The following is a 17,391-nucleotide window of genomic DNA, read 5'->3' as shown; positions in this document are numbered from 1 at the left end:
AGAACATTTTTCCAATTTTTTTTTTTTTTTACTATTTTTAGCTTTAGTCATACGTGACTTAACCACTATTGGACATTTTGATTTATAGACTATGTATCAATATACATATTTTAATGTTAAATTTCTAAAAAATGTATTAAAATACGACTTGTCCTCTTTACAACTACAGCAGACATTTCTTTCTACGTGAAAACGAATTTTCTTTATATTCCCAATAAATAAGAACGATTATTTATTTAGTTAATTGACATATATGAAATCTTAAAGGCAAAATTACTATGCAGTTACTTATACATAATTAAATATTCCAATCAAATGCATATTATATCAAAATATTGGCTCTTAATGTTATACATACTATTTACAACATAGTATGGGTTTTTAGAAAACTATTATTAAAAAATACATTTTTCAGATTTATCTTCAAGTTTAATTACAAATTGATATTTAGATACCCCGTACCTATCGAACTTTACTATACAACTATACACTTTTACCCTTCCAAGTTATTGACTCTAAATATCATGTAGGTAGTATATATACATAATATATCTTGTTTATATTGTCTTATTAAGTATATTGAATATACTTCTAGATGATTATTTTCGTACTTCAATTATATGTTGAGCGCTGTTGTATTATAATTTTAATAACAATGATAATAATATATCTGTTATAGAAATTCATCTAAAGAACCAAGACCGCAGTCGATTGTAAACGAAGCACTTCTTTGCAAAGAACATACTGGATTGTTATTCGAACCACCTTCGAATTTGTATTCGACTGAACAGAATCCGTAAGTAATGATGGCTTATAAATTAGTAATGTTAGTAATTTATGTTTGTATAATATTTTTATAAGTATTAATTGTGTGTTGTATTAAAAATGTCTACTTATTACAAATTCTAGATACTATATATAATAGTAATTTACTATTAAGTAATTAACGGCTAAGTGTTTACGCAATATGTATAATTTATAAATTATAAAGTTCAAGAAATAATAAGTATTATTCATTTTTTTGGAAGCTGACAAATTATAATAGTTTTATAGCTCTACTGTTATTTTTTCATATATAATTTTATATCTAGTTATTAGAATAAACAAATATGACCTTATAGGTTATCATTTAACTGCACCGCATAATGGTTTTTTTAACTTGATACTTATTTTATATACTAATTTATTCCCAATTTTCTTTAAAAAATGAACACATCTTTAGAGAACCCATAGTTCCCTTCTTGAAACTAAATCATAATTTATTTAATATAATATTGAAATAAAAATAACAAAAATAAATATTCGAATAAAAGTTTTTATTTTTTTATGATATACGTTGAAATTCGAATCAATAACCAGAAGTTTGAAACTATGAAAATGTAATGTATATATTTATAATATAATAAAGAATAAACGTCCCAGTAAGTGCCGTAATTTTTATTTTTTTATTATTATTTTTATATTAAAAGATATATAAAGATATATTGATATATATGTTTAAAATCTGTGCTCTTGGATATAATAAAAATATTTCAGTCACACAGTGACTTCTTTATTTTTAATGTTGTAAAATTAAAACTATCTCTATTTTTAATTTAATTTTCAACTAAAATACGCAATTTAGAATTTCTAAATTTAGTCATCAGTTTTACAAAAGTTGACACACTATAGATTATCATTTACCGTTCATAGAATGTTAAGTACAGTCAAAATTAGGACGAATGTCATAAAAGTTTATTATAATATTATAGTTATTTAAACGACCAAGTTATTTATTAAACATTTTTTATCAGAACGAGAATGAAGTTGAGAAGTGACTCAACCAAGTTTTCAAGAATACACAATATAATATATTTATCTCTAAAATTTAGTCTGATAAGAAAGTACATTTTTAGTAGGAAATTATGTCAGTACTTTGATGGCCAAAAGTAGAAAATTGGCGGTACTCGGTATGTATGCGTTTCTCGTTAAATATAAATTAATAAATTAAACACAGTATACAGTATAGGAAGATTCCTCGTAAGTTTGTTAGTGTTTTAAATTAATTTTTTTATGGATTTTAATATTTTAACTTAAAATAAAGATTTCTCCTCTACGGATTTTAGTTATTTTGTTGGAATTAAAAGAAAATGTTAACCATGTGAAAATATGAATTTAAAGTATTGCACTAGTGTCTATTACTTATATATTATTATTTTATATGTACAATTTTGATAATTTTTAAGCTATATTTGTAGATACTTAAACATTTTTCAATATAATATTTATCATACTATGATTTTATTTTTCGTGAAAACACTTGAAAATGTTAAATGAGAAAGGTTCATTTTAAGTTGTCTTAATAGTAATTTAAAAGGGTAGGGGTAAGTGGGCAGTGGCGTAGCCAGGGGGGTGTTAACCTTAAGTGATATTTTTGGTAAAAATAAGTTCAACCTACCGCATAATGGATACGTCAAAGCGTCAAACAGTCAAACAGTGCAAGAACAGCACCGTAACTAGATGTTGACTATGGTCGGTACCATGGTAGATGACGCTAGCAGGGAAAATGCATTTTGACACAGTCTCTTTCAGAATTGTTTATCATATTCTATGAGTTATTTTTCAATTAAAATACAATACATACATTACTGTGACTAGTTAATGATAAGGTATACTTAAAATCAGGTGTGTTATTTGGTGGGTGTAGGAGCAAGGTGTAAATTTGGATTTATTTTTCTAAAACTGTTTAGAAGTGATAGCCTGTCTAAAGTAAAATAAATTGGTGATATCTATTATAAATTTGATATCGAGCCAGTATTATATATTTTTTTGATTCAAATACATTTTTGCTTTGAACTGAAAATTAACTAAGTGCCAAGAGAAAAGTAATAAACTGATGACATTAAAACAGTAATAGATTTAATTTTAATGATCAAATAATGATGAAAAGATTTTTTTACATGACACGATGTTGTCCCTAGGGCTTAAAGTGGGAAATAATCCCAGGGGGGACTAATGTCTCCATATAGTTTTAAGCGTTCCATGTATATTTTATGTATAATTTCAAATGCAAATATAATGTAGTATATGTAATGTATAAATAGTGATTGTGTAACATACTCATTCCATTTTTAACCCTGAATAATGTTCAAATTATATCATGAAAAATTTAAATCACAAATAATACCTACTACATTTTTAAGAATAACTATATTTTATACAAATTTAATATTTCGTAAGAAAATATTTTTTTTCGTAATAAAAAGTTGTAAGTAGTGGTTATCTTAATAAAACTATAGAAATCACCCAGATAAAAAATATTTATATCATAAAAATGTAGGGTTTTAGTAATTTAAATTGTATAAAAAAAAAAATCAAATTGCTTAAAAATTCGCACATTCACATTTACTTATATATATATATGAATGTATAAAGCTCTTATATTTATTGTAAAGATAAAGATAAAGATTTTACATAAATACTATTTAATTTACCTGTTGTCCGTAACAAATTATTTAAATAATTAAATACGAATACTTAATACTAAAAAGTAAACATTACACACGAGAATTATTTTTACACATATATTAGATAGTCCATAATTTATGTATTACATAGATTTGATTAAAGTAAAGTAACAATTAATAAAAATAAATAAATTGAAACCAAAATTTAATGTCAACAGATTTCTGAATAGCATTGATTAATGTTTTTGGTTATAATTGGAGCTTTGGAGTGTTCTGGCGTACCTTACGAATAATTTGTTAAAGGGGGGAACGCTTTTTAACCACTATTAGAAATAGGTAAACCGAGTCCTCTGCGTCCCCCTAAATTTAACCCCGGGTTGTCTCTTGAGTAAATTACAACCATGGTACTTGAACTTAGATTCTAATCAATTCGTGTTAACAATAAATTACAATAAATGATAATTCCTTGTTATTTTAAATGTTATAACCTGCTTATTATGATTGACTGTGTTTACATATATTCTGCTTTAATCTATATAATATATGTAATATGTATATCCTATAGGATTAGTAATGATTTATTTATAAACTGAAATAAGATGCTTGATTGAAATCTACTACATAGCAGTGCGAGTTCTTTGGTTTTTTTTTCAATATTTACTACTATTTATATAATTAATTTGCGTGTTTTTTACTCTGACCATACTTTATATTTATATATCTACAATTCAGTGACATCGTTCTTTCGAGTGGAAAACTGAAACTTTTGGTGTATATAAGTCGGAACGAGTGTGTGGTATAGTTTCACCTTCCATTTTAGTAACTCTTCCACCATCGTCGTCACGATGACTGAACGACATTCTAACCAACAGAGCGTTGTTGTGATGTCAACTTCTCACACCACCTCATCCCAACTCACTCAAAAATCACCCCAGTCATTCCACAGGTTTTTGTGGTCTTCGATGCGATCAACTGTAGTTTTTAATTAATTAATTCTGTTCATCGTATTCACGCGACGGGTCAAGTTCTTCGGCAAGTAAGAACTCGCGTCGCCGCTATCGTCGTTGTCGTAGTAGTATATTATTATTATTATTATAAGAGCGTCGGGTAGAAAATTATATATTATAATATTTTCAGTCTGTTCAAAATGGTTTTTAATAGCTGGGCGGGTTGTCGTGCGTGTGCGTCTATATTCCTCGAAAGAAGGGGGTACGGGGTGCAAAATAATCTTATTGGCTTTTGCTGTCGCTGCCGTTTCTAGCGGATGCGCCGTAGTCCGGAGGAGAGGAATTTAACGTGACGGTGATTATGCAAATGTACACCGAGTGCCTGCCGTGGCGACTATGCAAATCGTCGTGCCCATAGGAGATGTGTTTTTGTCAGCTGCCGTCAGTATTTAACAAATTATCCAATTAATTAAGTATTATCGTCGTCACTGCGGCCGCACCCTTCCTGTTGCGTGGGTGGGGCGAGTTTATCCTAGAGACCTCGACGTCGTGGTTGCCGTGTTTTGGTGGTTACACTGTCGTGGACGATGTGTGCCCTGATGATGTCGGCCAATAAATAATAATAATATAATATATTGCATTCGAATGTTGCTATTTATAAATCTTTTTTTTTAAATACACATCAGATTAGCGTTATACCTATATAATTTAGGCATTCATTTAATATAACTGTACAAAAAATTTACTATCCGTTAGCTAAATTCATTCTTAATTTGTAAATTAAAACCTTAAGTAAAAACCACTTAAATTCCATATTTTTACGTTTTTATTTAAATTCTGAGTGATGTAATGTACCTATTAATGTTAATGTTTTAATGTAATAATACCTATGTATTGATTTTACATTGATGTATTTGTTTTTTTTTTGTATATGTTACACAATAAGTAGTCAATAAAATGCTTTGATTTTTAAAAATAGAAGTGGTTTTGATAAAAATTGGATTTAGTTGGTACTTAGGGGAGGGGGTCAAAACTCAAAAGTAAATTTTTTAATCGGGAAAAACAAAAATAGAGATTAAGGAAAAACGACGATTTTTATTTTATTTAAACAAATTATTTACAATTTGTAATATATTGTATACAATAAGTAAATTTGGTAGCAAAAGGTAACAACAATATTAATAACGCGAAGAGCGTGACCTACTGTTATAGAAAATATAAATTTATAAATTTATCATTAGCTGGAAGATACAAAATATCTTGACGCTAGTATCTTTTTAATCGACGTAGAGAGGGGGGTTTATCTAGGATGAATTTATTTATTTATGTATTATAAACAGGTAAAGACCCTTTTATGTAAGCAATAACAGGTTTAAACATTTAAGTATTTTACAGTTAAAATAAATAAATTGATTTAAAACAATAATAATAATGAAGCTAACAATACAGAATAATAATAATTAGACAAGTTTAAATAATGAAATAATAATAATACAATAGGAGACAAACACTAAATCAATAATAATATAATGATATATTATTATTTAATTTACAACATCGTTTAATACTAAATATACATTTCTTTTGAAAACATTTCATGACATAAAGAAAAAATCTACATGATCAACATTAAGATTTGCTAGTTTTAATGCTCTAGGAAAGTAAGAAGTGGAGCTGTAATTATTATTATAAAATGGAACATGAAATAAGTTAGATTTTCTTAAACAGTGATTTGCTGTATTAAATTCAATCATAGAGAGCAAATCTGGGGAAAAAATGTGACCATTTAACAAATCATATATAAACATAATATCAGCAACCTTTCTTCTTACTTCACAAGATATAAAGCTCAACTCACTCATTCGCATGTTGTACGAGTTCTTTGAAATAACTGGAATATTTAATTTGTAACACAATAACTTTAAGAATTTAAGTTGTACATTTTCAATTATATTAATAAAAGTGATGTAACTAGGCGGACCAGACTATTATCCAAACCCAAGATGAGATCATACAAGCGCAAAAAATAAAGTTTGCAAGGCATTTATATTTTTAAAATTAACTGTGTTTCGGTTGATAAAGCCAAGCATCTTAAAGGATTTTTTAGTAATAGTATTAATGTGAGTAGTGAAAGACAAATTGCAATCAATAATAATCTCTAAATCTCTAATAGAAGTTGCTTTTGTAATGGAACAATTATCAATTTTGTAGTCAAAGCTAATAGGATTATTGATGCGCAAAAAAGTAATAAAATTACATTTGTTTATATTCACTGGTCAAGTTAATGATAATAGTGATTTTGTGTGGTTGATTGATTTGGTATGGAATTTTTTTGTTAGTTTTTAAGTAAAGCTGTTTCAATTTTTTAGTCTTTATATAATGAGAAGTTTGAGATGTAGCATGGCGCGGATATTATTTGGCGAAGAGACAGTGACTGAAAGTCCTGGGTGATATGTTTTTGAGAATACTTGGCACATCCTCATACTTGGATGCCATAAACCCAGATGAGCTTTAGCATTGATTAATATATTAGTACTTAGTTTTTTGTTGATCAACAGTTTAGACTTGAGAATAGGGCGAAATAGATAAAGTCTAGTGTTAAGTATCTTTCTTTTAGTTTTTGTGTGTGGACCCCAAGTTAGACGCTTGTCTAAGATTAGACTTAAATATTTAGTTTGAGTTATAGTTGGAATTTGGTTGTTTTGAAAATAAATTGCAGGTATAAGTTACCTTTTCTTAGAGTGAAAATGATGTGAAAATTTAATATAAGATTCTTCATAATTAGTTCATACTAGAACTACAAAATCTAAATAATATATAAAGACAATTATTTTACTTTTTTGATTTTTAATCAAGTAAATATGGTAATTGAAATGAAAAAGTCTGAATTTTCAAAACTTTAAGAATTTTTGTCAAATAGGAAAATTATATTTATGTAACTCAGTTATAATGAGTAAGTGGATTAAGCTAGCTTTAACATAAAATATTAATGAGAGAGACCCGATATTACACTCAAGCGGCGTAACGATTTGAATCCACGTCAACAGTGAACAGTCTCAAAATTTCTATTTTTTTTTAAACTTTCTCCAATACTATTATAGCTAAAAAGTTGGTTGATAGCTCATTAAAAAGGGATTATCATGTAAATACAAAATGTAAGACTAAACATTTTCAAAAAAATAATTTTAATTTTTCACAGTTAAAAAAATAGTTTTTTTTGCTAAATTTTCATTTAGCGTGGTAGCTTACCGAAACTGGAAAACGGATTTTGTTATTAGAGGTCTTGTTAGATTCACATTAGCTAAGAGAAATGCTGTGAAGATTTTCAGAACTATCTTCAATCGTTATCTCACTACAAACCTAACCTATAAAGCTAAAAAACATAAAATACGCCCAATAATGTTTTTTGAAGCTCTGTAGTGAATTAACTATAAAAAATAAAGTTCTGAAAATCTTCACTGCACTTTTCCTAGCCAATGTGAATCTAACAAGATCCCTAACAACAAAAGCCGCTCTCCGGTTTCAGAAATTTATCTCACTAAATGAAAATGAATATAAAATACATTATACATACATATTGCATACAATTATTAAATTTCTAAAAATTTAAAATCAAGAAAGTTTACATGCCGATCACTAACTCGGCAAGCATTTTTATATACTTTTCAAGTTAAATTTTGGACGAAATTACGTATTTAAATAATAAATAACGATACTAATTATTTTGTTATAATTAAAAAACAATAATTATCGTGTGAACTTTTTCGTAAATTATATTATTATGAATTTTACTATACAAAGTTATATCTTTGATTTCTTTCAAGGTATTATTTGTTTATACTATGAATCTATTTTTACATTTTAGTATGGTATTTACAAAAAAATATTATTAAATGTTGAGCTTATACCTTTATATAATATGGTAAATATATATATTGTTATTATTATTATATATTAATAATATAATAAATGCAATATTTTCAATAAAAAAAATGTATCAACCTACTATAATACTAAAAGTAAAGTGATGTAGGCTGACTTTGATAGACCGTCTCAGTTCAGAATCGTTTGTCATTTTCAATGATATATCATTGAATTAAAATTTAACTCATCCATAATAGTAACCTACTATTCTACACCTAATGTGTACAGCAGATCGGTATCAAATTACTTACCTTTTTGGTATTAATTAACTACAAATTATTACACCTTTACGTATGAACTATATATTATGGCTAGCAGATGTGTGTTACATAAATAATTCGATTAAATAAGGTATTCATTTGCAACGAGTAAACAATTATTTTTCATATACAAATCAATTAAAATAAATTTTAACAAATTAATATGTTTTTAATTAAATTAATTTTGTATTTTAGTTATCAATAATTGTTTCTTATTTTTTTTTTACATTTCTACCTGGTAGTAATAATTCTAATAGCTGTATATTTATTTAATTTTTACTTTTTCTTTCTTTGTCATAAATAAATATGAGTATAATGTATTTCATTTACATTATATAAATTACTATAAATTTCACTTGATATAGATATGATGGTCCTAATTTAATTAAAAAACGTATGGGACTTAAAAATCATATGAGTTAATTCATTATTGTCTTTTTACCTAGTAATATAACAACATAATTTTTATAATCTAAATCTAATAAAATATAATAATATTTGTTTTTCAGAATAGCACTATTAACTAAAGAAGAATGGACGATACTTTCACGATGTTATGCAGCTGATTATGGAGTATACTTGTACTTTGGTGAACTTGGCATGTTTACAACATCGAAACCAGGTAATTTATTAAATTCCTGATACAATTATTGTCACAATTTTGTAGCTGATAATTGGGTATAATTTAACTATTTAATTATTTAGCTTATATTTATTTCATTTATAAATTTAGCTTAATAAAAAATGTATTATATAGTTTCGAGTTTTTGAACACGGTAAAAATATATACAATTTATTTCAAGTTTATTACTTATTTAATACATTATAATTATACATTACCATAACAAAACAAGTATACATACAAATATACTAATATTAACTTGGCGAAATAAAAATATTAAAAAATGCACTCTTTAAATCATTGTGTCTAAATTATTGGTAACTAACTGAGTTGTATAAAACGAAATTAAGTTTATTTTAAAATAATGTCTTAAATATTTATATTATATAATTATTTTTGTAGTATCACTAATAATTAAAATCTCTTTTTAACATCTTATATTTATAATACTCGTTGGTTTGTTTTATTTTAATGAAGTGACGTTGTAAAACTATTTTGGTTTTTATTGTCTTTTTCCTCATTTCTCATAACATGTAATTATACAACACTAGAGGTTTGAATAAGCTGATTGTCGGTCTACCCGTCATAGTGCCCTATAAGGTTCTCTTACATATCGTTAGTATCTTTGAAATAATTTTATTTCAAAATATAATTATACCACAAATATAATGTTAAAACTGAAAGGTTATTTTGTATTAATAAGTAGTACGTATACAATAATATTTTCTCAGGTGAAATGAGTAGGTATATATAAAATTTGCTACATTAGTGTTATTTTATTAATCTTACTGTTTTAAAATTTGAATATATAAAATGTTTTATTTATAAATTTAAAAAAAAAATTAGTTTTTAGAAGTTTGCACTGGTACAAGTATGTAATATACAACATTAAATTATCTCAAACGAAGTTATATTCGATTTAAAGCTTAAATGATTTATTTGTTTATCGATACAGACCGTAACATGTATATGATGTGGATTTTCTGATAAAATTTGTTTGTTATTTCTAGTAGTATGCACTCGTTTTTTGTTCTCTAAAACAATCTAGTTAAACCTATTCTATAAAAAAATATGTGTTTGTTGGTTTGCATAGCAAAACTTTAAATTTTATAGTTTTTTTTCTTAAATATATTGCCATTAGCAAATTAGTCTAATTTATTAAGAATAGCAGCCAAAGCAAGATGCCCAAAGCGCGAGGTAATGTATTTTCATTTGGAACGGTCCCAGAGGAACCCGAAACTTTGGTCCGAGCGCTTCCTTCTATCGTTTTTTTCTCACCACTCTCATTGGACTGACTGTTTTTGCGCCTCGGAATTAATATCGCGCTTTTGTCCCGCCCGCCGAATCCCCGCAGCTTGACTCGAATTTCAATTCCGAATCGGAGGAGGTCATCTTTCTCTCTACACATACACACATACATTATACACATGACTAACATACTACACGCAGTGGCAAGAAACTAATTCATTTAAGGGACACGTGGAGTGGGAATGTTTGTATGTATGGTATTGCGCGTGTGAGAAACGTGATGGGAATGCTTGTAAATCATTAAAAGGTCACCTTTGGCTGCACCGAGGGGGTTCCGTAGACGTTATAGCCGGACCCTGTTATCTGGGCCGAAGGCATTGATCATGTTTGTGGTGAATCCAATTAAAGATATGGAACAAGAAATCACAGTTTGCGTTCCAAACAGGGTTGTATATTAATCGGGTCCAAAGACCATTTCACCCTTTGCCCCTCAGTGTGTAGCCGTGTCACGGAGCCGTTAAATCATTCGTAATGTGGCGATCCTAAACTATACATGTGCATAGTATTTATGTCGTGGTTGCCGGTGAAGGGAAATGAGAGCCCGCGGACAAAAAAAACTTAATTTGATTCATTGCCATTTCTGGGTTCTACGAGACCTATCAGCTATAGTGTTTAATTATAATAATTTTCATTGTGTAAAGTATATTTCGAATATAAACTATTATGATATTCGAACTATTATTATTATTAATTACTAATATTGTGCGAATTAAAATACCAACGTTATAGTTCGTATAATAAACACGCTCCTATAGTTTTTTTTTTAGTAAATTTCCAGAACAATTAAAAAAAAATACCTACATATTTACATATTATGTATTCATGTTTATTTATTTGACAGAAATGATCATAATAAAGATATTTTTTTCTTTCTGTTAAAAATTGCATAACTATATTATGTAATATATTATTATTATATAGTAATATAATATTACTATATTCAATAAGCTAATTTTATTTTGTTGAGATTTTTAATTAAATAGAAAAAATTATTAACATTGCCGTTTAAATTCGGAGGGGCATGATGTACTCACGGGAAAGGGTTGATATCTCTCCTCCCCTGCAAAGTAGTTAAATGAAGCGTGTTTTGTTAGTGGTCAGCGAATTGCAGATAACCGAATGCGATTCGGTTCATTTGATACAGTCGTTTAAATAGAATCCATCGGAAAGGGGAAACTCTCTCACTCCGTCCATAAGAATATGATGTAAAACAAACGTAACGCCGAGAAATCAATTTAGATTTCTTGACTTACCAGTTTTTTCTTTACTTTTTTTTCACTCTATATAAAAAGACCATCAGTTTAATAGTCGTTCAATATGTTTAACGACCAGTTGGGAAATCCAGGAAACCTCTTTTACCTCCCCCTTCACCACTAAAAACGGTCGTTAAGTATTGGTTTTTTTCAGACAAACCTTTTTTCTCCCCTGGACACAAGCAGGTTGAAACGAGGTCCCGACGTGGTTTAATAAATGACAAGGCATTTGTCGCGCTTTTATCCCACTCTGTGCAAAAGGGATAGCTCATCTTGGGATGGGACCCAACGATAATTTGAATCGCCCTAAAATGGGAGAAAAAAGTACTAATGACGCGTTTTTAAAGATTAATATATGAAAATATATGTAGAATTTAATTTTAATTTTTTTTTGTTAAGGTTGTGTAGAAACTATCATTAATAACCTTACTCGTTACCTTGTTAAATGAAAAATTTAACGTTTTGTTATAGAAATATGTGTGCCGTGCCGTCAGAGAAGATTGGACGAAGAAAAAAAAGAACAGCTAAAGTATAATAAAGCAAAAATTTTTATTAAAGTGATTGAAAAAGAATCACGTGAAAATAGATTCAACGGAATCGACGACAAGGTAAAATAAAATAAAATTACTGTTTAATAGTAATAGTTTAATAATTGTTAAAGAGATTAAACGTGACAAATATTATTGATTTGACACATATACATTTATATTTGTTTTCTTCGTTGGAATTTGGAATTGTTAGGTATATTAATATTTAAATATTAAATTAATAAATCAATATTAAATATTAATATATCTACAATATTATTTTTGTAAAAATTAATAATATCGACAATTTAGATATCAAATTTAGTCGCATTTATTATACGATTTTTAAATAATTTATTAGATAAAATTAAGTTATATTGATAGTGTAATATAATATAAAATACGGACATGTAAAAAAACATAATATAAGTGGTATTATTGTATATAAAAAAAGCTTATTTTGCTGTTGATTCAATTGATAGATATTGTTTGCGCGTGTCAATTTATCCGACTAGTTTTCTCTGCCACAGCATAATGATAAAGTCGAGTGTCGAGAGAAATAAACAAATAAAATGGTTTTAAAAAAGAAAAAAAATGAGCTAGTTTAGTTAGATATATATTATAATATATATGTTACTGAGACTCGAGCCAAACATCGTCGCCGCCGGTATCTACCCTATCTATATAGCGTAATTGGTGATCGTAAAACTCGATAATTTTCTCATGAGAGCCGGCAAAAAGACTGAGAGATGTGCGGAAAGACATTATAATAATAGGACTCCTCTCTCAACTCAGACACTGATGGTGAATATTCTAGTAATAAAGCCATCGCGCTAAAGATGCATGCACTATTATATTGTATAAGGAGGCTGTTGCTACACCACTCACGCTTGTAATCATGTGCCAAATCGTAAACTTCCCATTTATACACATATACATATGTAGATACTAAGACCTTAACTGTAGTATTATAATTACCTGAACCCTGGCAAACAAATCAGAACAAGTACAATAAAGTCAGACGTTAAACTCCGCCGGAGCGCCGGGGACAAAGACAGAAATAACGAATAAAAAAAATCAAATATAAATATAAAATACATCCTCAAGGCGTATGTGTATGCGTCTGGACCGTCAAAATAATTACTGTTGTGGTTTACGACCTCCTCGTGCTCAGGTGGAGGCTGTACAGACTGGAGGGTTTTCATGATGCATTCGTGGAGATCTGTTCGTTTCTATATTTTTTATTTTTCTTTATTCATTTGTTGTTCATTTGACACTTCGGCTGAGCTCAATACTATTGCATAGAGGTGTATGTTCGCTACAGGTAGTGGGCAGTTGGTATACTATAGCAACGAAATTAATAATTTAGACTAGTCAATTTGTAGTAATGTTCATTTAAAAAATAAAAATAAGTATCACACATGTAATTATTGTCTCAATGTCATTTAAAATCTAACTTAAAATAAAAATATGTTTTGGTGGATATTGTCATACTTTATTGTCACAAAAAAAAAAAAACTGTTCAAAGATTGATATTATTTATATTGAAAATTCTTGTTTTTGTAATTTTTTTGTTTATATTAACTTTATAATTATATACTTCAAAATGTTTTCCATCAACTGTCAAAAACTAAAATAATTTAATTTGTGAATAATTTACAAAAACGTCTTAAGGTATATTATCAAAATTATATTTAGGTAAATGTGGTTAAATCTTTAGTTCCTATTTATATATAATTTAGTAATAGATACCCAATAAGAAATTTTGTACATAAAATACCAATACTTTTATTGTGCCTTATGTGTGTAATAAAGTTTTAATAGTTATTGTGTTCGAATTTAGTGACTTCTTTATCGAATATTGTCATTAAACTACGAAAGATTATAATATTTCTCGTTTTGGTATTCATTCAAAATGGCCATCTTTGTATCCATTTAACCAAGTAAGTTTTGTCCACAACAGCTGATTACTAAATTTTTCATCCTAATAATAATTTATAGTTAATTTAGTCATCTGTTTTGATTCTTTGATGGTTACTTTTTTCAGTTCTTCATTTATTATATTTATTATCTTACATTAAATACACAGAAATATAATTTTGTTTTTTAGTTTTATTTATTTAGTTACTATGCAGTGGAATTTTATTTATCGCGCTATTTGTTATTATACTTAAATGTCAAAGCAAAAATACAAATTGTGTATTTATCTTATATTATGAATTTTTATAAACTATATGCGAAATATATATATTATGTATATGCTAATAAATTTTAATTTTAAAACAAAAATAAAAAAAAAATTTTAATATTATTTTCAATTTTTATAAAATTATATGATTTTCCAAAATTAAATAATTAAAACAAAATATTATATATATACGTAGAATGAAAACTATTGTTTTATCCTAAGTAATATATTATAATTTTTTTACGGTTATGTAGACTGTTTTAATAAATTTACCCTATAGTGTATCAACACCTGCTGTTTGTATCTGATATATCTAGACTTTTTAGATTTACACTAGGTAGTGAAAATTATAAGTTAGAAATAAGGGCATTTGATTCTCGACGACGTTTAATTATTTTCTTTAGGTACCTACTTTAGGTATTACTTATAATTTATGTAGCCATCGTACATTCATATATTTATTATTAGGTGTTATTTGTTGCTTTTCACTGGTTCACTGGTTCTAGGTATACTCACAGTATCTAATTGGTGTTCATTTTTTTTAAAGACCAGTTAACTTGCCACGCAGCAATAAATATCGATACGGATTCCCCAATTAAGCTCTAAACAAAATAAATATTACTGAAACATAGTAATTAACCCTTGGGTTCTGTATGTTATACTTGTTTGGTTGAATGTAAAATAATCGTTCCAATAAAATGTATAAATCCTACTGCTGAGATGGAAGCAGCATCAGTTGTATCTTTTTGATATCTGACGGGTCGTGCTGCTTGCGGCTGTATACGCCTTCCGAGTTCTGAATTGGATATAGTTAATAATTAGTTGTGTGTATGTGTGTATATATATAAATATATAATGTTATGATGAGAATATTTTCTTTGCGAGTACCTGTAGAATCTCACGTTGTAAATTTTTAATATTTTTTACACTTGTTTATTGTTTATATACCTGATAAACAACAAGAACAGAAGCAGGAAATCTTTTTATTCTCACGAATAATTTTCTATACACTCAATTTTCGTTTTGTTTTACTTTATTTGTTTTTGGATTGATTTAATATTTATATTTGTGTGTACATTATTATACGACGAGATATTGGTGTATAGTTCAAGTACAAATGCATGTGTTGATACATAGTACTATCATTCGAATTAGGTTTTAATTTTATTTACTATGTTCTAAGAAAAAATACCCAGCGCACAACGAATGATTTATATTGGCTTGAATAATTGCAGGAATGACTTTTGATGGTTATTGACTTATTGCGTGTAAGAATCAATCAATATGCTTAAAACTATCGGATGGATTCAATTCGCTCATAATTAATTGATAGATCGTAATAATTGTAGTGTTTATATCATTGTAGGTACATTTGTAGTTTTTGAGTACGTGTGAAATTTTTTTATTTTTATACTCGCGGGATTAAGTTAAATGCATGTATAATATAATATTTTGTAATTTAAAAAGTAAACATGATACGGAGGAAAAAACTAAGTGATAATTGCTTTTTTCATTATTTTAACTACCTACCTGTTGCTACCGTGTTTGATTTATTATCAATAAGTGTTGGTTAGGTAGATGAAAGATAAAATATTAACACGTGCATTTTTTACATTACCTTCTTACACAATAGCTGTTTTAGGATTGCAGGGTCATCGTTTATTATGTAAAATATATTCGTCAATGATTTCTTTTACGTTAAAGGAAGGAGACTACCATAACAGTAGTAGGTAATTATTTTTCGTTTTGGACATCAAGGTGGTAATTTTCAGGATTTTCATTTTCATGCTGCTTTCTGTTCATGTGTGTGTGTTGTGTATCAGCGGTGTATGTTATAAATTGACTGTAATTTTACCGGCACTAGCGAATAATCGAAAGGGTCTGATACAAAGGCACAGGCCGTAATAATTAGGAATGTCGTGTGTATGTATAATTTACTGATAGGGCGTGATTTTATCTCGACTCGTAAAATATGACTGTATACGACTTTATTACCAACCCGTGTATACATATATTACCTCCTATAACTTAGTCATGTTGTCGCACCGGTGACATGTCAGTATATATGAGATGTATACGCATATTATACACGTAGATATATTATTTGCATACCAACTGCAGCTTTGGAAAACCGTTTCAAGATGTTTTTACGTTACCGAATGATATTTAAAATACTAAATTGTGCGTTTGGTTTACAGGATGAATTATGGGGCAACTGTTCGAAGAAAATTAAACTAGATACGGCGTGCCTTAACGGCGGTACTAGTGGATCGACAACGGCCGCCGCTCCCACGTACGTCAACAACGGCACATTAGAGTTGGGAATCAGAAGGAGTGCACGAAACCGAAGACCGAGGGGTGAACTAATCGTGGTTTCTTCAAACGACACTTTGCTTGATCTCAAAATGAAGGTAAGCTGGTTATGATAATTCCTTTAATTGTCATATTTTTCGTTGCACACTTTTCGTTTGTTTTTATATAATTATGTAAACCGCTAAAAATGTTCATCGCATAGGTATAATAACAGTACTACAACAGAATTGAGTTAAGTGAACCGTACAATAATTGTAGGCGTTATGAAAAAAAAAATTCATCAATCGTTTAAAATGTTTCTAGTTGATAATAATAATAATTCAAATAAAATTGTTAAATCCGCATGTTTTGTTTGCTATACCATTAACAAATAGTTAAAAACCCTAGCCAACTAAACCTATCTAAAGATGACCGTCATCGAATTAATGCGTTCATTGATTGAGATACTGGAACATATATAGCATGTGTATCTACATAACGTGCGTAAAATAATAAAAAGCAGCGTTTTTTGACAGTACAGTGACATTATGATCATTTAAAATTGATAGTTTTTGACAAATCTATTATTTTTTTTAGTATATATTATATCTATTTGTACCTTGA

The 17,391-nt window shown here is 27.9% G+C and overlaps 1 protein-coding gene across 2 annotated transcripts in view; it reads left to right on the top strand.

The window, feature by feature from the left end:
- Positions 1-17,391, top strand: part of LOC113553827 (ubiquitin carboxyl-terminal hydrolase 48-like) — a 40,782-nt gene that overhangs the window by 11,207 nt on the left and 12,184 nt on the right. For both annotated transcript variants that reach the window (XM_026957370.1, XM_026957369.1), the window contains 4 exons: positions 680-796; positions 9,087-9,199; positions 12,232-12,368; positions 16,674-16,886. In XM_026957370.1, the coding sequence (XP_026813171.1) occupies positions 680-796; positions 9,087-9,199; positions 12,232-12,368; positions 16,674-16,886 (580 nt within the window). The remainder of the gene's footprint in view (positions 1-679; positions 797-9,086; positions 9,200-12,231; positions 12,369-16,673; positions 16,887-17,391) is intronic.

This window comes from Rhopalosiphum maidis, chromosome 2 (assembly GCF_003676215.2).
Source record: "Rhopalosiphum maidis isolate BTI-1 chromosome 2, ASM367621v3, whole genome shotgun sequence".
Lineage (NCBI taxonomy): Eukaryota > Metazoa > Arthropoda > Insecta > Hemiptera > Aphididae > Rhopalosiphum > Rhopalosiphum maidis.
This window is presented reverse-complemented; position numbering and strand designations above follow the sequence as displayed.